This window comes from Pelecanus crispus, chromosome 3, assembly GCF_030463565.1.
Source record: "Pelecanus crispus isolate bPelCri1 chromosome 3, bPelCri1.pri, whole genome shotgun sequence".
NCBI classification, from domain to species: Eukaryota; Metazoa; Chordata; class Aves; order Pelecaniformes; family Pelecanidae; genus Pelecanus; species Pelecanus crispus.
The window spans coordinates 97,652,954-97,675,587 of NC_134645.1; the positions used below are offsets into that span (position 1 = coordinate 97,652,954).

Genomic DNA, 22,634 nt, shown 5'->3' on the forward strand with positions numbered 1-22,634 from the left:
GGAAAGCAAGGTTTGCTTGTCACTTTACTATGTCTGAGGCTTTTTCGTGGATGATAGTAGACCTTAGTGAAAAAAGCTATTGTTGTGGAGAGAAAAAAACCTGAAGATTTCTGGAGGGAAAGGCAGCGGGATGGATAGTCAGACATACACATACCTGATGAATAAAGAGGCTCATTAGATCGCACTGTAAGAAAACCACTAAGTTATCAGCAAGAAAAAACCAAAATAACTACAGGCATGGCAAGACTCGTGTATGAAGAAAGGGCTGAATAATTTAGGAGTGGTTAGTCAGAAGACAAATATGAGATGGCAGATAGAGGTATGCAAACTAGTGGAAGATAAGAAGGTCTGTTGGATGCCTCTTATTTACATTTCCTTATAAAAGTAAGATCAAAAGACAATTTAAATCTGATAAAAAGAAATACAACATGCAATTAACTTGTAAAATTCATTGCCACGGGATATAAAGGAATAACCAGGGAAAATTAAAGACAAGATTGGATGTTTCTCCCTGAATTGCTGGAATTAGATTTTCCAGGGGATCCAAATTCCCGTATGAGTCAGTCACTGATTACCCAATGTCTGAACAAAAATACTGTGTGATTGGCTATTTGGGCTACAGGTATTAACACCTTTTTTAGAGGTATCTGGCACTAGTCAGCATGTAGAAAGACGCCAAACAGGGCTCCTACATGATCCAGCCCAGCAAGGGAAAGCTGTGCTATCTCTGTGCTGAGTTCTTGTAACCACACAGGTAGGAATCTATGGGCAGGAGCTGGCACTTTCACGGCTTTTCAATCATACTCTAAAATCTCAGGGAGGGGCAGGCAGGCAGGGTGTCTGGAAGCATCCGTCTAACACATTCCCAGGTTGTGCATAAAATGAAGGCAATGCAACGGTATGGGAGTGGAAAGGCCAAAAAACTGTGGGAACAGAAAAATCCTGGGTGTGAAGGTGAAAGTGGACAGCCAAAAATTAAGAAGTAATGATGCTGCAAAAAGCAAGAGAGAGAAGAGCGTGTCTCTGAGGGAGAGGAAAAGCCTGTCTGTAGGTGGAGGTGGAAAAAACAGTATTAATCTCCTCTCAAATTCACGGGGTGGGAGGAAACAAGAGGTATCCAGTATCTACCTGAGTTATCTAATGCAGGTGTTGAAGGCAGAAACATGGGTCCCTCAGTGTTGACTAAGAGAGATTAATTCCTACCTTAAGTTTTCTGAGCTGTCCTCCAGAGGCATGTACTTCTCCCTGCTGCCTAAAAACAGAACTTGCATTCCTAACCTACACAACTATTTTGGATGTCTGCATAGTCAGTGTGAGTGCCTCCTGGGACTCCTGTGTTTCTGTAAATAACAGAGTTTACTCAGATGATACAGAACCAGAGATTTCCAGCCACTCTTTACCTTCAGCTGCTATCCTGCCTGCAATTTGTGGGTGGGTAGCCTAAGAGGGACTACTGTGCCAGCAAGAAGCTTTTTATATTTTGGACAACACTAATGTGAGGCACCTTGCAACCACCCTTGAGAATTCCTGGTGTGGGAGAGGTGAAGAAAGAAACAGAAGCTCTGTTCAGCATTTGTCCAAGAGGGAAAAAACCATAATCTGGTAGTCCTCTCACAAATCCAACAGGAGGCAGTCCCAAAGTGAGATCTTAGTCTACTAAGATTATTATTAATAATAATAATATTAAGTGCCACTCCACATGACAGCCTCTCCACTCTGCCTCGTGACATTTTCATCTGAAACAAAGCAGTCTCCAGCATGGGGGTCTTACGAGCAGGCTGGGCTGGGGAAGGGGAGCCCTGGGGCCAAAGAAGCCCTGCTTTTGCCTCGGCTGCTCCCAAGATGGTCGCATACACATGTTGGGGCACTAGGACTGGGCAGCACGAGGGTGGAAGCAAGCAGCTGGAGCTGCCTCTTTATGCAGCAGGGACAGCTTAGGTCAGACTCAAATAAGCATTTACACCATTTCGGAGCTTACATAGGTTGATGTAAAATAGATCTGGTGGACACCTTCCTTAGATCTGATATTGACAGCAATATCATCTATCAGTGGAAAGGACAAATCCTCACTTTTGAGTTATCAGCACAAGCTTAAAGGTAAAAAATGTAATTTTTACCCATAACTACAGGTTATGGAAGCCAGGTGCTTAAGTGCTAGGGGTGGGAGGGGAAGGGAGGAAATTAAAATGTGCAGAACATGCCCAATTTGCCATCTAGAAATATGCAAATATTTCTACTTAGCTGTATTAAAGCTGAGATATAAATACTGTAACTCTGTTACACAATGTAACAATGTTGTTACATTGTCAAATCCTTCCTAATTGTTGTATTTAACACAGCAGCTGTAAAAAGGAGGAATTAAAAAACTGTACTTCCTCTTCTTGTACACAAGTCTTTTTCTAATGCAGCAGTTGGAGTGTAACCATTCGAGGCATGATCATAAAAATAGAGATTTCCTGCAATTCCCACTGGAATACTCTGCCCATCAGTTACGTTGGCAGTCCTGGTGGCAACACGCAGTTCTCTGAAGGGATATAAAAGAATGGAAACATCTGTGGAAACCAAATTTCTTCAAGCTTTGTGATCATGAATAAGCTAGTTGCAAGGCCGGATGAAGACACCTGGCAGTCGATTTGACTATGCTGAACATAACAGTGGGCAAAGCTTGTGTTTTAAAGTGTCAGCATTGCCAGTTAACAAATTAAAGCTGAGTAGACACCAGAAAACTGCATTTGAAGCAAACTATCTCTAAAGCAACTGAAAATGCCTATTTTTCTAAATGACAGTACAGCCAAGCAAAATGAATCCACTGTTTTTAACTGACTGCACCTACAACCCTTTTCCTGGAGACCTGGCTCACACGCAGATGACCTGAACAGAAATAACTAGTCTTCAGCAAAGACAGCAATAAAGTTGCAAAATTAAACAGACATAAGAGTAATAATTATAAACTAAAAACACCAAAGAGATGGAAAGACATGCAGCAAATATAAGACAGCAGCATGATGCCTGCTGTCATATGCTGCAGGGTGAATGTAAAAGGCACAAAGTGATCTGTGCAAAAGGATTATTCAGCGTGTTATTATTACAGAAAAACATGAATGGGGTAGTTGCGCACAATGCAATACCTAGGGTGACCATTTCTCACTATGTTTCCCCTGTTTGCATAGCGCTTTCAAACCATTCTAGAAAGATTCCTGCAGCATATGCCAAGCCGATAACTCCATATAGACCTCTTCAAATTTCTTCATTTAGGCTCACAGCGGTAAGGCTGGGGCACCACGAGAGTAAGCACAATTTTATTGACTAACACCTGCAAGAGCAGTTAAACATGGCTCAAATAGTCAGATTGACAGTTGTCTAATGTACCACACCAAGGCATTAACATTGAAATTTATGATAACACGCTGCCAAAACACCTCTAAGTAAGTATAGGCATGTTAGTAACACAGAAGACACAGTGAAAATGGCTTTTGAAATAAAGTGGTACCACAAGCTAGGGTTATCACAGTCCTGTGAGAGGCTGCACATATGCCAAGGATAGCATAACGGGCAGTTGCAGAAGTCCAAAATAGCAAACACCTAGTCTAATAGGATGCTATTTTGGACCAATATGGAAATGTTCCTAAACGATTCAGATTTCTGCCTGGAAAGCATAATTCGCTGCTGCAAAAGCGAAAGCAGTACAGCCACCGTAAGCGGCAGTTCTTCTCACAGAGGAGCTATGGGAAAGAGCTGATGATGACTTGAGATGGGAGTTACAAGGAATGTCACACACTGAAGCAGCTGATCTGCAGCACAACATCTGGAAAGAAGCCAAGGAAGCTGAGTATTTCCTTGCATGTCAATTAGGCTCTGACATGTTATTCACTTACTTCATGAAAAATATCTTTTTTTTTTAGGTGCTAGGAATGATAGAATTTGAAAACCCAACCATTTTACTGCTTTTGAGACTCCATACGCTGAGGTAGGCAGATAAGTGGATTTGGCACAATTCTGTCTACCTCTAACTTCCACACCAGTGCTTACATTAACAGTTACTTAATTTTGGATTGGATAATTTACACATATGTTTGGAAATTTGAGCAACTATCTTGTCGATGGATATAATGGGAATTCGGCATGGTAAGGCAGGATATGAACATCTCAAATCGAATAAAGACAGGTAGTGAAAAGAAAGGTATTTCTGTAAGCATCTTCATATACCAGGAATCTCTAGTAGCAACAAGTTTAAAGCCAGTGCCTAAAAAATGTGGGCAAAATTGAACATACCAAGTCTAAAACCAGAAAATGTTGACTGCTTCTTGGTCTGTCAGTTGCTTACCTCTTTCTTACTGTACATTTCCGAGTCACTGAAACCTTGTGGCTCATAAGCAGCACTGGAAGTTCTATAATACACATTTATAATAGATAATATTTTATAATATACGGTATTTAATAATATTCTTCTTATTATTGTTATTATTCAATATATTTTCTGAGATTCAAATATGAGAGATCATCAATCATTTGAAAGACTCCATAAATCATATACAGAACCTGAGTGAGCATGAACAGAGAACCTCATTATTTCTAAATCATTTGACTGTGACATTTGACTTTAGGAGACTTTCCTAACAAAGGTGAGCTGGATTAGTAATCTCTAAACATTTTAGTGCAGGTACTGAGTTATATCAGTCTTGTTTGGAATGGACATAACTACCTCATGCTTGGGAAAATATCTTCAATAGCCTTCTAAGAAAGTAATTCTAATATCACAGATAAATTATTTTTAGTAAAAGGTCTCTGGCTTTTAACAGGCTTTCTATCACAAACCTGTCTTCATTCCCTGATTCTTCACATCCCAGTGCTCTAATTTATTTCATCCATTCTGGTGTGGATCTCTTCTAATTTGTACTGCTGGAATTGTCTATTTACAAATGACTGATTATTCTTTGGATGAACAAAATCAAAGTTTCTCACATAGCAGATGACTACAATTAACACCAGGTGACAGGGTAAATCAGCATCTCTCTCTGGACCAATTAAGAATTATTTATTCATGTTTGGATAGTTTCAATGGGTCTGAGAGATTGTAATTTCCTGCTCTAAATCTCCCAGAGCAAGAAATTAACCATGCTTTATCCAGAAACCAGAAACTGTATTATTGGCTATTCTGCATGTTTGGGAGAGAGAGTGCTTCTAATTTTGATGATAAAGAGAAAAAGATGCAGACTGAATATAAAATGCCTTTCCTCAGGAAAAGGGAATTGGTTTGCTTCCATGAATTACTTTGATTTCAATTAATCAATATTTTTCAATGAAAAATCATTTAATCAGAAATCTTACACTAGCCTTGCTGACTTCCTTCATCAGCAGATATCTCAGCAAATGCACAGAATATGGATGCAAAAAAAGCTCAGCCCTCAGATCAAAACCTCAGTCTTGAAGCCTCAGGAAGATGAAATGTGACACTACCCACAGCTCCCCAGCAGGAAAGAAGTTGTCAGACACACCTCACTCAGGTTGCCCAATTCATGGTAGGCACTCCTCTACTCAGAATAACACAGTAGTGACACTAGTGTAAGATCAAAAAACCATCACAATCAATAAACACAGGCTGCTGAATACTTTAGCATATACCAGAAAGAAATTTCAACATGAACTGCATCACACCAAACTGGCCGATTTCTTTAGAATAGCAGACATACAACTTCTAGAAAGAGAAGGCTAGAGCCTGATGTCTTTACTCATAGCAAATGATACCTTACTCAGCAGCGAGAGTAGCAGTCAGAAAAAGTAAATATGAAAGAATAAAGCCCAGAGATGATATTCAGAAGACATTATTTTTCCTACACATTTCTAAAAACAGTACTGCCAGGACTGTCAAACATGAAGATATGCCGCTAAATATTAGTTTTAAAAACCTACACAGTTTGGGACCAATTTAGCCACCTCTGTTCATTGCACATAATGATGGCTGCTGAAATTATCTGAGGAAATTTCAATTTCCAGTCTTAATACTACTACTACTATCAGAGTATTTTCTGGAGTGAAGGGGGCAGCATGTTCCTGAGATAAGTTCAAGTGAGGCTGGTAGGAGACCCCCCAGCGTGGAATTTGCTCCTGCTGGAACTTGGTTTTGCTGGGATTTGTAATGAGATGTGATGTGAGATGTGTCTCCTTGGTCAAGTATATACTTAATTGTAGACCATCGCTGGGTTATTTAGAGTTCAAATTATACTGGAAAGGGGCTGTTTATATTGTTTATCATGAGCAGTAGATTTACTATCTGTCTGTATTTAAACGATATAATGTGTCTAAATACCAAGGTGACAGACACACAACGTATCATTACATAAATATAACAAATTACTTTAAATTAAAGGTTCGGCAGATCTTGTAACACACTAGATATGGATTTGTTTATAAAGGTTTGACAAAAGTGCTATATGATGGTTCATTACCACTCTAATTAATGAAAAATAGATCCAGTAATATGCAACAGCCACTGCTATCACTTAATGCTCTGAAAAGAGGTTTGTCAGCCATGAAGTTCAAGAGCCTGATTACAGATAATGGACTTAAGCTTCCTGTTGGGAATTTGTTCATTCTGCAGCCTCAACAGAATTTGAACTTGTGACATTTCCATCATGCTGTAGCTTGACTAGATGTAAAATAGAAGCAGCTGTGGGGAAACTGCTCATAGACTAACTGAAATACATGAAGTCTTTCACTGGACTGGACTACCAGGAAGTCCAGTTGCCCTGGAGAAATGTTACTAGAAGTGGGCTCAAATTTAATGTGAAAAATTCTGAAATAGGAGTTTCAACCCCAAATTTAAATCTAGAAGTCGCATAAAGTTTAGGCACTAAAATTGACTGCTTCCAGCATTTGAAGGGAAGCGTGCTCATGTGCTTTTCACTTGGCCTTGCCAGGCTTCCTCACGTAGGAGTCCCAAAGTCTCCTACAGAGTCAGGGGAGAGAAAGAAGTTCCTCTGAAAGCCTAGCAGACTTCAGACATGCAGGTGAGACTGGCAGGATCTTACTCTTTTGACCCACAGCTTGTTATTTATTATTCCTCGTTATTTTTGTAATGTACCACCACATGGGAGCCACCCCCACAGACTGAGATTTCATTGTGATTGTAAAACCTCTCAAACACACAGGGCAGTGGTCAGAAGATTAATTTTGTCAGGTCACATGCAACCATCTAGGAGGCCCGTTGCCAGAGAAAGGACAATGGACTCTTCATTTATTTCAGTGTCCCTGAACGGCTTTACAGGGAGGGGATGCCATACTTTCTTCCCGATTAGCAGATATGTCCTCTTTTATTTCAGGGATCTTCAGGGAGCGCGGCTCCTCCTAAGGCACAGGCAGGCACAGAGTTCTTCCCAGGCATTGGCATCCCTGGCCCTCAGAGGCAGCAGTCAGGAGATGCGGTGCCTGGATAGCTACTCTTCTGCACTGTACAACACAGCAACATTGCTCTGCAGCGCTAACAGCCAAGCTTCAGACTGATATGCCTGGAAAATTTAGGATTTGCAGAAGTAAGTACATCTTTAAGTACATTAAGTACCTGGGAGGGTATGGTGGTATGCCCTTTATATTATGTACACAAGCTCATATACAATCAGAGAAAATAAGGGATGGCAGGTAACTCCTGACATGGAACAAAATATGAATCAAGGTTTAATACTACATTCTTATTCCCATTTTCACGGAAGTAATCCAGGGTACAAAACTGCCAAATAATTTGATAGATATCATTACTAACCTGGTAGCACACAGCAATACCTGATGAACTAATTTTTCAGGGTCGTGATATTGTAGGCATACTAAAGTAAGCACAGAGCTTTGGCCCTGAATAAAATTTTTCTGGTTATTAGGTTATTAATGAAAAAAAAATAAAGGCTGTCTGAATGTGACCCTTGAGGCAATCCTCAAATTTATTATTTCTAGCTCTTAGGCCATTCCCCTATGTGATTTGTGTTTGATCACATAAATAATCAGAGAACCAGATCTGCTGGAGACATATAGCAAATGTAATTAATAGTAAACAGACTAAGTCTTCTAAAATGTTATTGTTCCACTGCAACAATAAGCAGAAAGAATAACTGAATGGATGAGTAGGTAAATAATTAAACAAATGCATGAAAAGTAATAGGCCGAAACTGGCCATGTGCTTTTAAGCAGACCTTAGCACTGAGTTCACTGAGCTTCCCCTGAAGCCATCCTTTCTCCAGGCTGAACAAGCCCAGGTCCCTCAGTCTCTCCTCACAGGGCAAATGCTCCAGCACTGATCATCTTGGTGGCCTCCACTGAACTCACTCCAGTTTATTGACGTCTTTCATATATGGTGTTGGAGGGGGCAAATGGGGTGCAGGTATCTTAGATGTGGTCTAATGAGTGCTGAGTAAAGGGACATAAAAAGGGAGATAATAATTTGTCTTCATCTACTGATGGTGCTCTAGCTAATACACCCTGTTGGCCTTTGCCATGACTGCAATGCTAAGGCGTCAGGCAAATAGTTACTTTAGGTAGCAAGAGCTGCAAGATGATTTCCTAAAGGTTATTCCTCAAAAGGTCAGATCTGGAGAGATGCTGAATATCAGAAAATCCCTTCAGGGATGCTAAAGTCCAGAAATGGACAAAAATCAATCAACAGAAGAGACACACAGAATAATTAATGGCAAGAAATTCAAGCTAGTGGTTTAATTTCCAGAAGGTGGGCTAGTAGCTGTACAGTGTTTTGCAGAACAAAGCACCCTTTTCATCCAGCGAAACAGCGTAGGAAGAAATCCACAAACAGAAGACTGTTGGCTACTAATTAATTCTGCTAGCATGTGATGGAGTTGCAAGGGCAACAGAGAAGATACTTCTAAGGCTAGAGATTGCCTACATGAACATAGGTGCAACAAGAAGAGCAGGTGAACTGCAGAGAAAGGAGGAAAAACCACAGGCAAGTGAAGGGAACCCCAACACTCACCAAGGCCCGTGCTAGGAGACCTGCCTGAACTATTTCACAAACAGTAGGGGGGTAGCTATGAGCTGTTTAAAGGAAAGGGGGAAAATCTACATCAGTCACCCCATGATAACATGCAGAGTTTTGGACAAGGAAGAACCCCTACATTGACTTTTGCTGGGAATTAACACCTCAGACTAAAGTTAATCACTGGCAGAAGACTCTCCAGTTGAATGCAGACAGAGAGAGGAGAAACAAAACAAAAGCTGAATCAAACAAACTGCTAGTGTTCCCACACAACAGCATTTGGGAGAGCAGCAAACCACTCTGGGATGTCAAATACTTCTAGTAAGTTCAAAGTCTTCAAAGTCTTTAAAGATTTATATGTTTGTAGTTAAGTTTTAAATGGCTGAAGTAGGTTAATTTTACTAAATTAAAAATCTGGTGCTTTCTTACGATTGTGTGCTGACAAAACCTGACTACTGCAAAGTTTCAGGTGCACCACAAAATCTTGGAATAATGGTAAGTCTGGTTAAGGAGGGTCGCCGTGCTTGTTGGTGCCAGGGAGAGTGAATGTCTGAATTTCTAGCTTTCCCTTGACAGGTGGCTGGTAAAAGCTGGAAAGATTTTTGAATTTTCTTTCCATTTTCCTTTCGGCTAAATGTCGGAACCTGGGGGCAGGTGTATGACCTAGTGCTGGATGGGGTGGAGTAAGGTACCTACCCACCTCCACTGCTGCCTGCACAAAACTGCCAATCCCGATATGTCCTCCTCTCCCACAGTGTCATACAATAGCATAGATGGGGTGATTCTTTCTGAGGGGGAGACAGTCCACGATGCCTTTCCACCTACTCACCCACCTCTTGCTAAAGCCCCTTTCTCCATTGCAGGAATTCCTCAGTGGGAGAAGGTGTGGATTTACCAGGGAATGAGGCAGAAGGCATCAGCCCTAACCAGTGCACTGATCTGCTATGCCACGGGACACTGCCACTGCATAACTCTTTCTTAGACCAGGATTGCATTCACCTACATGACAACGTTGTTATTCACTGAGGCCTGTGTATGTAACTGCCATAAGCATGGGACTCTGTGTGCTAGCTCCTGTATAGATGCATGGGAGAATGTTTCTTGCCCCAACTGATCTATAAGTTAGTGTAAGATACAAGCAGATGAAATTAAAGGCTAGAGAGAGGAAGGAGGTTGAGAAAGAAGTTGGGACATTGATATCTTGAAGTTCCACAGATGTCCTGTAAAAAGCACTTGTTCCAAACCATTAGAAATATAAGAACTTATCAGATTAATTTGGTTAGCCATCCTTGATTTCTACCTTTATTGGGAAACTATTTTCCTGCAGGTTCTTTTTAAAAATAGGGTTTTGCCTGCCTGTGGGCCTATTCACCACTCTCAGAGAGAATTTCTACAGCAAAGAAGAGGAAGAGTCTCTTGAAATAGTTGTAGAAGTATGCTATATCCTATGCCAGAGTCACTGGCAGAGCAGATACCTGGATTGTCATGCAGAAAGCAGCAATGCAGGAAGCAGCAATGTTGTCAGAACACATTTCTAGGTAGGTTTTCAAACTTATTGCAGTGTACACGTCTGATCGCAGAGGGTAAATAAGGAGAACACAACGTATGCACATATGTTCATGGTATGTATACATGTATATACAAGTTGTCTAATATTCATGCCCACTAAATGCATACAGCTCCCAGGATTTTCAAGGAGATTAGCTCTCAGTCCCTCATTCTTCCAATATACATGCCAGCTGTATGACATGCATAGGAAGATGTCTTCTGGAGAACATAACAAACACGGGCTGACTAGTATTTAGGGACTTTGTGATTTTATACCTAGAAAAGCCTTGGGCAGATGACAGGTGACACACAGCCATTCTGGATTTACACCTGGTTACTGTAAACAGAGCCTGATTCCATTAGTTTTCATTCAGAATCCAAACAGAAGGGGGGGCTTTTATTTTTATCTTGAAATAAACTAGAGCTGGCACACTCACCTATTACACAGAATGGTTTCCTTGCAAAGCGTAGTCTTCCTTGCCATCCTCTGTATCGACAACAGCATCCAGCAGACCAGATACGAATAATAAATTCCAAACCAAAGACAACAATCATGACAAATTCCTAGTAACAGAAAATAAGAAAAATGCCTGTTACAGATAAGCAACACTGAAGCATCAGGAAACTTATGACCACTGTGTGTGTCTACCAGTACACCTTGAGCACCTGAAGATCCCAAGCCAAACTTGTGACCCTGTTCCCTGGGATGGTTGCACATCTACACACAAAACACAGTCCCCAGAGCTTCCTGGTGAAGGGTCTAAATCTAACCTGAATAACATTAAATATATGCTAAGATTGGCTACTAACTATGAAACACTGAAGGACTGAATCATACTCAAAAAATACCAAACCAAAATATTCAGTGACTTCGGATATTGAGGATCAGACCACAGGTAATTTAGACAGTTAGTGAAGAATATATGTTATATATCCACATCCATAAAATTAACTCTTAGTTTGAAGGGTGAATATTTTGGTAGATATATTCTCATTGTAGTAATATACAGGTGAAGTGATTAAGACGATGCAGAAGCATTTAGGAAATCAATTTGTTCCTAGAAGTACATTAAGATACATGCAAGTGTAATTATGGGTATGTAATTGTTTGTAAGACAGTAAATGAATGTTCATACTAGGCATAACTTTCCCTGGACAACTTGTGAATGAAAGCATTTAAAAATCTATCCTTCTTTGTCTGGCTTGCTTTTCTTTCACATTGGAACCTTCTTTAAGATTGTCCATTTCAATAGCATCAACTTGTATTTATGCAACTTTTATTGGAAGAAATTTTTCAGTACAACAGTGCAGTCAGCAGAGTTGCAGCAGCAGAGCTTGCAGCACAGTTCAGCTCCATACCTTAAGGAAATCTGAATCCCTATAATATGCAGTGATATAGTACATACACACTGGTATGAAATGATAAACTTAATTTAGATTCTGTTCTGGACTGCCATCATAAAGTTATGGGTTTTGAAATGATAAAACAAAAATCTGTGTGTTAACCAGAAGAAGGAGAAAAGTACTGGAAGGAACTTCTTAAGCAGTTCATCAAGAAGAAGAGGATGAAAGTTGTATTTTATTTGGCAGCTGAATGTATTTCCATGTCCAGGAGAAAGCTGTTCCTTGTCAGCTAATTAATTTGTTATTTCTACAGAATGAGGACTAGTGTGGTACTGGTAAGAAAACACTGCAAATGAGTTAGATAGAGGAATATTTGCAAGGGTAGGGTTGATCCAATATTGACTTTTTCCCAATAAGCAGTTTGCATGTTTTTAGATTGTGAGACCCTACAACTCTGGAAGCCAATCAGACTGTAAAATATCACATATGTCAACTCGGGCATTACTTTACCTGAACAAATGGCATTATTAATATTGTGTCATGTAATGTTGCTTTACTAGCTTATGATTGCTGGCAGCACATTGAAAAATTGTGAATGTAATTTGCTTTTGCTGTCACAGAACAATTTGAAAACATAGTATTCCTTCATAAAACATGTCAGCTTGTATAACTACATCACATTGAAAGAGGTTTTAGAACCTTCTTCAGTGTCTTTGTTTCCAGTTTTGTAAATCCCATATTGAATGCCTAAATCACAAAAGCAGAATGAGATCCCTTTGCTAAAACATGGCTAAAGAAAATGTTGTATTTTTTGGTAGAAAAGAACACATGGAAAAATGAATGTGACTGTTTAAGATTTTTTTTTTAATTCATTCTACTACAAGAAACTTCAGCTTAATTCCATGGACAGAGTTATTGCACAACTTCAGAAAGGATTATGTGCAAAATTGAAAAAGTTCTCTATATAGTAACAATAATTCTTAATAGTTGGCTACCATGTGGTACATTTCCTTGTAGGAAATTCTCTGTAGGCCAAGAATAAAATGGACAAGAAGCCAACTGGAAAAAAGAAAAAAATACGTATTTTAGTTATTTAACTACCGCTTTTATAGTGGTAGTTAAATCGTGAATTGTCAAATCTGGTTTACACTTTGTTAGATGATGTCTCTCAATTTATGGGGGTTGATGGCAGGCATCCAGGCCATTCGACATCTGATTCTCCTGATGGTTTCCTCTTTGGGGCAGGGGTAAGAGATACCAAAGGGGAGGAGACCAGCGAAGCATGAAACATTCTTTGCTTCCAATAAAATCTTTTCCTTATTAAAATCTAATCACATTTCATTTGACTAAAGTTTTTAGTTTCCCTCGAAATCATACTGTCTGTACAGATGCATGAGAAACACCTTCTGCTTTGTAAGTATGCTGAAATTGTCACAGGCATCTTACAGGAGCTAATCCACACACACAGGAGCATGTCCTCTATCATACTCTACACCCCAGTAGGGCCTCCGATGGAGAACTGGCAAGAACAGAAAGTACTTAATGATTCTGGAATGACTAGTCTACAGCTTCAATTCAGTTGAATTAGCATCACAAAACTGCTGGTAGAAGTTGAAAAGAGGTAATTTTTTTGGTAGTTTACTATTCTGGTTCCTATTAGTGCTATGCAGTTTTGTATTCATCATCTGTACTACCATTAGCAATTACTATTTGCTATGCTTGCTCAGTTATACAAAGATGAAAAAAGTCATTGTGTGCTGAAAGCATGTGTTTGAGTGTCTCTTGTACTACATGGTGTACTCATGTGTGACAGGCAGAAATCCTGTTTGTCTCCCATACGCAAGCATATATATGTATACTACAAAGAGAAACTTCATGGACATATATCTATTCTGAGAAAGAAAAGGAGCAAAAGGATGTTTTCTGAAATTTTTTTTTTTTTGAGGATGGGGCAAGAGTATAAAGTTTTTCTTGGAGAAACAACGTGAAATATCTTTGTTCATTCCTTGAGAAAAATAGTTACCATTTCTAGCAACATTACAAATTTATGCATGGTGATATTCTCTGAAAATTAACTGAAATTTCTGCTACTTAAGTAAATTTTAACAACAGCTGCTGTAGTTATAGTGAGCGAGCTCAAATACAATAAATATGGCTCTGTGCACTGGAATGCTAAAAGAACTGCTCATTTTAAAAATACTATATATGATTTTCTTCCACACATAACAAATTTCTGGAGGTTTTAAAATACAGGATAAGCTTTAATAAGAGAAAAGACATTGAACAAAGTGGAAATGGGGTTTCACGCTTATTTTTGCACTTTCTGAAACAGTGATGTTTCAAAATGATCTTTATATCCTGTTCACTCCTACTTCCTCAAGGAACAACTGATTTTGAAGGGAATATGTATCACCATGAATAGAGTCTAAAGGAAAAGCATTTTCCTAGAAAATGTGAACGCATTGAAACAGAAACTCTTCCTAGTAGTATATATGACAGTTTTGTTGTATTTTGGATCGGTCCAGGTTGAAACCAGAGAGAAACAAAGAATCCCACACCACTGTGAAAAATGTAATGTTTTAGTAATCAGTGCACTCAGTCACAATGTAAAGTCAAATCTCTGTCAAGGTTAATGCAGGCCAGGGAATGACATTATTTTTTCCTATGGCAGCTGCACAGTCATGAGGTTCTTGGTTTTTCCTGGACAAAAATTGGAAGGATACATCCTAAACAAGATCAAGTTTGTTTTTTTTTTTTTTTTTTTTTAATTTCATTTGGAATGGTTTATTACAAAAATAAGCATAAACCCAGGCTTTGAAATAATTTGGTTTTAGTTCCTTAGCAATTGAAACAGAAAATCAGAACATAATTGGAAAAGCATGTGATGGAATAAATCATTAGACCTCATATGATTTATAGGCTTGCTGTAGAAATTATGCATTCCAAGTATCTCTGTGCTACGTATAATATGATGGAACTTCATTAATTTTTGATTACTTATAGATATTAATAACAACATTTACATCAGAATGCGAAAATCCTGCACTGTTGATAAATCTGTCCTCCTTCAAAATTCAGCAAGGCTGAATTTGAACGGATGAGCAGATTTAGATTTACTGGAAACCTAACCCTTCCCTTTCTAGGCAGAGCAGGGATGGCCTTTGCCATTTCTTCCGTTTCCCCTATCTTGTCATCCTTTTCCAATCACAGCTGTATCTGGCCTTGCACCACAGTTACCACAATCTCTAACTTTTTTCAATATTTAAGCTCACAGTTAGCCCCCCACAGTAACTGCTATGGCAGATGCATTGGTGGTTCAGACAGTGGAAAGTCCTTCTTCCTTCTCAAAGCAGTCCATCCAGACTGATGTAGTTCTCTGAAATGTTTCTGCATATGCAGCTTCAGTTGTCACAGGGAACTACGCATATGCAGGAGAAGCAAGGCTAAAACACATGGGCTTAAAAGATTCAGTTGTTTTTGGCATAAGGAGCACAGGTGCCAGTGTGCTCCTGAAGTTTTTTACATCTGCATGTGCCTTGGTCACTCTGCCACTGGAACAACAAGAGTCACACAAATGGCAGGAAAGGAAAATAAGGGGTCATCCAGAGCAAGGTTTCAATTAACAGATGGTCCTGGAGGACTCTAATGAACAGGGCTGATAATTAATTAAATCAATCATACTTCGTATAATCCAGCTACAATGAGCACTTTTTTTTTCCTTTTTTTTTTTCCTATCTAATTAGGATACAAGTGATGATTTGTTGAAATTGTCTACATTAATATGCTTCTCGGGTAGTTTTTAATGATAAGAATTTCCCTAAGCATAACACTATAACAGCAAAAAACCTGTTTTTATCATAGCTTTCTTGTTCATTAACATAACTGCTTATTAAAACTTAAAATAATTTGCTGCTGCTGAAATCAGGTGCCTTGGTTGTAGCCCATCATTTCTGGGAATTAGAACCATTTTCGAGATGAGAAAATGACAAAGTTGAGCACTCTGTGCTGTTCTTCTAGGATGCTCCTGGTTATTTTGCAATGTGTAAATGAGCTGAGTTTTGGATATAAGAAATATGCCCGCAAGACAATGGCTCTACTGTTATTTTAATTATATTTCTTGTATGGAAATTTTGTTGTTAAGTATTCTAAAGACTAGCGAAGTAGGACAACAGAGCTACAGACTGATGTAAGGAGCTGCCTGCCTTGAGCTCATAGGAGAACTGGGTCTACAAGTGATATTGTCAGAAGCCCGGGAAATGGACTAGAACAAATCAAATTAATCCCCTGAAATAAGCTTTAATAAGGCCACAAGTGTTTCCCTACTGAAGACATCTCTGCAGTGTAGCTGCACTGCAGATGCTCATCTGGTGTAAATCAGCACAGACTCACTACACTGGCATAACAGCAGGAATAGGAGAAGCAATGTCATCTAATAGAGCCCAGGAACATCTCCCTCTTCCCTAAAAACTCATAAACAGGGAAATCCAGTGTTTCCTAATCAGTTGGAAAAGAGGGAGAATAAACATGTTCTCATCCTTTAATTTACAGCTGACTGCTTTAAGAATGTCACCAGCTGCTAAAATCTCTTTACGGTGACACATGATGAATAGTTGATACTATTCGAATAGCAATGCTTTATTATTCATTGTCAAAGAGGATGAGATTGCTTTCTCATTCAATTAAAACAAGAACATAACACCTCAGCTTCTGCATTCCTCTCTCAAGCAAAAAAATAATACTTAATCAAAGTACTGAGCACCAGAGTTGGGCTCTACACTTTAAACAGGTACTATCAGGATGTGAGGGGAAGCGCAACACCAGTCTGTCTCCGAGAAACCTGAGGAAGGTTTGAACTTTAAATAGTTGTGATGCAGAAGCTGGTGGAGGATTAGGGACACTTCTGCTATACTGGCCAGTTTCCAGATTAAAATCAGCAGATATGAATATCTGCATATTGTTGAAAATTAGAGTATAATTTGAATACACATTTGTATTATTCCTGATTCAGCATTAGAAGGGGAGATCTTTGCTCTAAACAGCTAATAAGTATATCTAGATGTGCATATATACACTGAAGGAACTAATGTTTTAATTCTTTCCAACTGCAGTTTAACAGTGGGAGAGGTGGCCGTAAATCTGAAAACGTAGCCCAGAATAGACCCTATTAGTGGTGTATAAATCACAACCAGAGCCTTCAGTTCAGCTCCCAGTGCAATACACAACAAGCGTGAAAAGAAATCTACGCATCTTTCTGTCATTTATTGGTTTTATAATGAATGTGATACTTTTACTACACTTGCTTTTCCAAATTATGATTAAGATTTCCCATGTCGATTCTATGTTAATAGAGGATTATTGAGAAATCAGTTCTGTGCCTTTTTATCTAATATACAGCTACAAGTCTATTGATATAATATTAAAACCGCAGTGATATGCTTAGTTTTAATTAGCCACATGTTATATAGGACTTCTGCTATCCAACTCCCTTTCAGCTTTTTGTGTTTATTACTTGAAATGGCACCTATCAGTCATCTTTTTTTATTCACTTACAACAGAAAAAAGCCCAGAATTTTTATGCCAAGTAAACCCAGTTTTGAATCTGACAGTAAAAGCACGCACCAGAATTAGGTAGCTGCCATTTAATTATGTTTCTCATCATCTCTTATAGAGCAAATACAAGTATTTGCCGTATCAGACCCAACACACAATTCCTGGCACTGAAACTGTGCTAACCTCCCTCGGCATGCATGAAGAAAGGACAGACACCCTCCTGCCTCCCCAGATCAGCAGACCCACTTCACAGCACCACCACCACCACCACCACCACGGACTGGCCGCTGAGGACCTGCTGGCGCCAGAGGAATGAGTGCCGCACAGGAGAGCTGGGCAGCTGCGATGCCAGCCGCTCGCCGTCGCGGTTACCGCGATTAGCCTGCCAGCGCACGTGCGGGCAAACACATAGAATCATAGAATCATAGAATTATAGAATGCTTTGGGTTGGAAGGGACCTTGAGAGATCATCGAGTCCAACCCCCCTGCACATCCCAAAACTGTCTTTGGCTTTTGGATTTTGGTGGACGTGGTTCTTCTAGGAAGATCCTGGTGATCACTGAAAACCCTTTTTCAGCGTGGGAAAATGGCAATGGGGAATGTTGGCTTCACCACCCATCATGTCTACCCTGCTCTCCCCCAGATAGACTGTCACCCTTAAACACGGCTCCTTCCAGTCCCTCCCATTTACACTCACTGCTTTGCACCAGATTACTTGTTTATGTGTTGGGTACAACTACACTTCCGAGAGAATTCCTGAAAGAAGATGATAGCCATAAAACTGACACTATAGCATAATGCCCTACTTTCTAAGTATTTTTGTATCCCGTTTTGTGCTTGTTCACATTTTCTTTCTCTGTAGGGAGATATCAGCGGTTAAATGGTCTCATTTTAGTTTTAAAATTATCCACATACTGAAAACAAGGAAGCTCTGTACAGCTGTACCCAGGCCTTTGCATTTCCTTTGTGATTTCTTCACGCATTTTTTTCTGCTGTAGTCACGTTTCTGATGTCACATGTTACGGGCAGACATTCTGCACATGTCTCTGTAGCAACACAGCTCCCAAAGCTTCCTTTTGAAATGTTTGTGAAGAATTTGATATCTTTTGCTGTGTCCAAAAGAAATGTGGAATGGGTGCCAGAGCCAGTACAGACTTGAGTCCTTTTATGCTCTGGCATCCGTGTTAATTTTGTATTGATGCAAGGGGTTTAGGCTAATTGTTACAGCTGAACACATGTATGTGAATTAACCGATAACGTTTGACATGCTGTATAGCAGAGCAGGACGGGACAGTTACTCTTTTATTCTTTGGTCTTAGCATGTTTGATGTTGTTAAATCCTAGAGACTCTGCAAATTATATTTGCTGTCTTAGTTTTTTAAGTGATTTCTTCTTGCAGTTTCCCAGTTCACAAAGCTCATTAACAGAGCTTACCTAGGAGTACCTCAGTGCATGTCTTGACCACTGGGAGACCTAAGGGCACCTCAGATGATATACACTGAAACGTTTCCAGTACCAAACGTGTTCAGAAAGCAATTCTAAGAAAGAGCTTTCTGACAATTGGTAAATTTTGGCAAACTGGACTTGGAAGGCACTTTACCTAAACTGCCAAAATCCTGCTTATGCATTCAGTTTCTTGAAGATACTAACTTCTGTCATCTCACCAAATATTTCTGTTACTTGAACAAGTCTTTGGTTACGATATTTTTATTCAGTTCCTTAGGTTGAGTGAAAATGTTGACTTGGTCCGCTCTTTTCAGTCCAATAACTAGACTTTGAGAGCTGGTATACCATGTCTTGTGTTTTACAAATTATGCCATTTGCTGAATGTTTTGCAGCTTTTCCTATTATCTTTTTTCAAGGCTTGTGGAATTTTGGTCTCTTGGAAAAAGAAAAGAACAAAACCCTTCCACATCCTCTCAAAAACATACATATATCTTTGTGAGACATTCATTTCCTGTGATCATATCTTCATATGGTGCAATCAGCCAATTCCTGTCTGGTTCAGATTTGATACCAAAGTTGTTATCCTGTCCATGACATACACCCTTTCCTTAGGTACTCCGTGGAAGCCTCTAAGTTTAAAATGACCAGTACTTATTTTGCTAATTCATCTTTGTAGCTCACTTACAGTTCACAGTCCTCAGGACTGGACTTCATTTCAGTGTGTGTCTGTGTATTTACTTTGGATTTTTGTATTATAGATATGTCTGCTCTGGATGTTTTGATATTTGTCTGTATTTTGGTACCTCTTTCTTGACTTCACAGTTTTTGTACTGAATCTTGTGAACAGATTTCTTCTCTCACTTGAGGAAAGTTCACATTTTGACTGTAGTGAGCTATGTCTGCATGCTTTGTCACATCTGTGCAAAGTGACTGAGTGGGTTATGGTTTCTGTATGTTACTCAGATGGTGGGTGTTCCCTAGGTTTCCAAACAGCTTTCATATCACTGATGTTCTGCCTTTTTCAGCATTCTTCTCCTTTTGTAATTTAGTGTTTTGTAGACTTTTTCCTAACATATTATTTATAACCATGTACTTTGGCCTTCCTCTGGAGACATATTGCATTTCCATTTGGCAAATCAATATTTCCCTAACAAGGGTCAGGTCTGAATTTCTGATAGAGAGTTTGATATCTATCCATTTTTACTGTTGCAATATAAACTGTTTGTTACCTGTTTTAAGGAGGTAGCTCTTGCTCTCCATATAACAAGTTTGGATCCTTATCAAACTCTGGCATGAAGCCAATAAAATTCAATACTGCAGAGTCTAGCATAAACTATTACAAAACTACATCTATGGAAAATGTTACACTTATGACTTGAAAGTGTTTTCCTGTGCTACCTTGTTATCACTTAAACTGATAAAACAAGGAGGAAGACATGTCATGGAAGAGCAGTTGTGCAACGTGTGTTGCTCGTTTGTCCTTAAAAGAGGGCAAGGACAGCTAGTTTGGTCCTTTAACACAATGTATTGATTAGCCTAAAAGGAGGCGTGCTTTTCCCACCTCAAAGAATTATATCCCTATTAATCTCAATCCTGACACCCCATCACTAACATCTAATCCTCCCCATTTTCCACTCTTAATCTCAAAATCCTTGTAGAGATTCTGTGTTCTCCTAGAGAAAGTGGCCCTTTTAATGACTAGCTAAAAGGATCTTTTCTGAATAACATGGACAGTCCTTTCCCTCTTAAGAATACGTTCTCCACCTTTGAATGCTAGTCCTCCCTGTGTCGGGAAACAAAGGGAATCAGAAACTGATTGTTTACAGTATTAGTATCTTCCCTCCTGACTTTCTGCTTATAGCCATATAATGTCATGGACAAGATGAGCTAAGTGACAGCTCTTATATAGGAACAGATAAGAAGAATATAAAAGGTTATAACGTACCTATTTAAAAAATAAACACTGACTTTCTTACTACAGGTTAGTCATTTTAATGTTAAAATTGCAGCAGGTCATGCATTGTATTATATTTAACACTGCTTGTGGGTTTGCTATTTCCATCCATCTGTCTTCATTGCACAGTATCACCCATTTTGCTATACATGCCCTGTTCATTCAGAGGGAATGGAAAATAATTTCATGGATGGTATTTCATCCAGCAGCCATTGACTTCTGGCAACTCCAGTGATCTTAACATTGCACAGTAAATGAAGATTTCTTGTTGGAGTGTACCTGGTTGGTAGTTCTGCCTGCCTGGGAAATGCTCTGGCAGGGACTCTGAAACTCCTTCTTGCCTTCTACTGCATTTGCTATTGAATGCTGTAGCACTTGAGGTAACTGTTCATAGTTATCCTACCTTCTTTAAGTGATTGAGTTAAGAGATTTTTCTTTGCCCTGGTTGCAGGCCATGTATAATAGTAATGCTGTTTTAGTCATCCTTAGTCATAAACCCTCTTTAAGCTTCCCCAGTAGAACTATAATATATTGCATTTTTTAATTACAAGAAAAAAACTATTCTATTCAATGTATGATTTTTCATTCTTCTCTTTACAAATGTTATTTCTGCTTAATACAGGAGAATAAAAGAAAAGACAGGACAAAACGTTACTGACAACGTAATCAAGCCCAGAAACATATCAAAACCAGGCTTATGCCAGTATCGAGATGTTCTTCTTCTCTGATGTATTTGAAGTGTATTTTATCATCAGCAGCACTGTTGACAATAGATTTTTCATAGATACCTTTACAGTTTCATGTGTGGTGCCATGTTCCTTTGCTGTAAAAGAATTTTTATTGTTACTTTCATCTCTCTTCATAGCTACCATGTGTGCTTATTTGTTTTAGAGCTTGGTTGGTTGGTTGGTAGGTCCAGTGCTGCCTTCTGACAGAATTACAGCTTTGGGGACATCTACTCCTATGTTTTTAAATAACTTCACCTTTTCATTTACATTTTGCCTTCTGTAAGACTTCCTCCTAATATTTTTTAGTTTCAGAAAAGTGCAGCCAGCACTTACATTTCCAATGGGAAGTCTGCTCTGTTTGCACACAAAGATTCTCAAGCAGTTGTAATGAGATCTGGTCCATTTTTTTATAACAACAGTCAGCTCTGATTTGATGAAATCAGTATGCATGATAGGAGAGTATCAATTTAATCAGCAAAGACATTAAATTATTTATTTTGATAAGGTACGAATACCTTCTTCCAAAGCTAACAGGTAGTTTATTATGACATGGTTGAATTGTTTTATGCTCATGTTATCACCTTATTATAATATTAGTGTATATGAATCCAAACAAGACTGAAAACATGAAGGCTTTGACCTTATCAACATTACATTTCTCTCTCTTATTCTGTCTTTGATAACACCAGTTTTGTATGTCTAAAAGATGTAATTTTTCAGAGATTTCTATGCAGAATTGCTGAAATTTCAAAGTCTTGCTTTGATTTGGGATGAAAGAAAACACTGAAAATCAGTATTTCCTGAGAAACACTGATTCTGAGTTTTGACAAGCTCTAGTAAACTTGAAAATCACTGCTTTTTAGCTCAGGGATCAGTTAATCTGTTTCTCTCGGGAGAAGACTCAACAAAACTGCAATTAACATGTGGTCTATACCCTACCTTCTTGGTTAGAAATGTATCTAGAACTGAAATCTCTCAAGATCATTCAGTTTTTCCTTTTATGCATTGTTAGCTGGTCCTACAGAGCCATCCATCCAGTCATCTGCTCAGGTCTGGTGGTCTTTTATCCAAATGTCGCAAGAGGATCAAGTTC

The 22,634-nt window shown here is 39.0% G+C and overlaps 1 protein-coding gene across 5 annotated transcripts in view; it reads right to left on the reverse strand.

Moving 5' to 3' along the window:
- KCNQ5 (potassium voltage-gated channel subfamily Q member 5) overlaps window positions 1-22,634 on the reverse strand; it is a 296,126-nt gene that overhangs the window by 60,608 nt on the left and 212,884 nt on the right. For all 5 annotated transcript variants that reach the window (XM_075707166.1, XM_075707164.1, XM_075707167.1 and 2 more), the window contains exon 3: window positions 10,957-11,083. In XM_075707166.1, coding sequence (XP_075563281.1) covers window positions 10,957-11,083 — 127 coding nt within the window. The remainder of the gene's footprint in view (window positions 1-10,956; window positions 11,084-22,634) is intronic.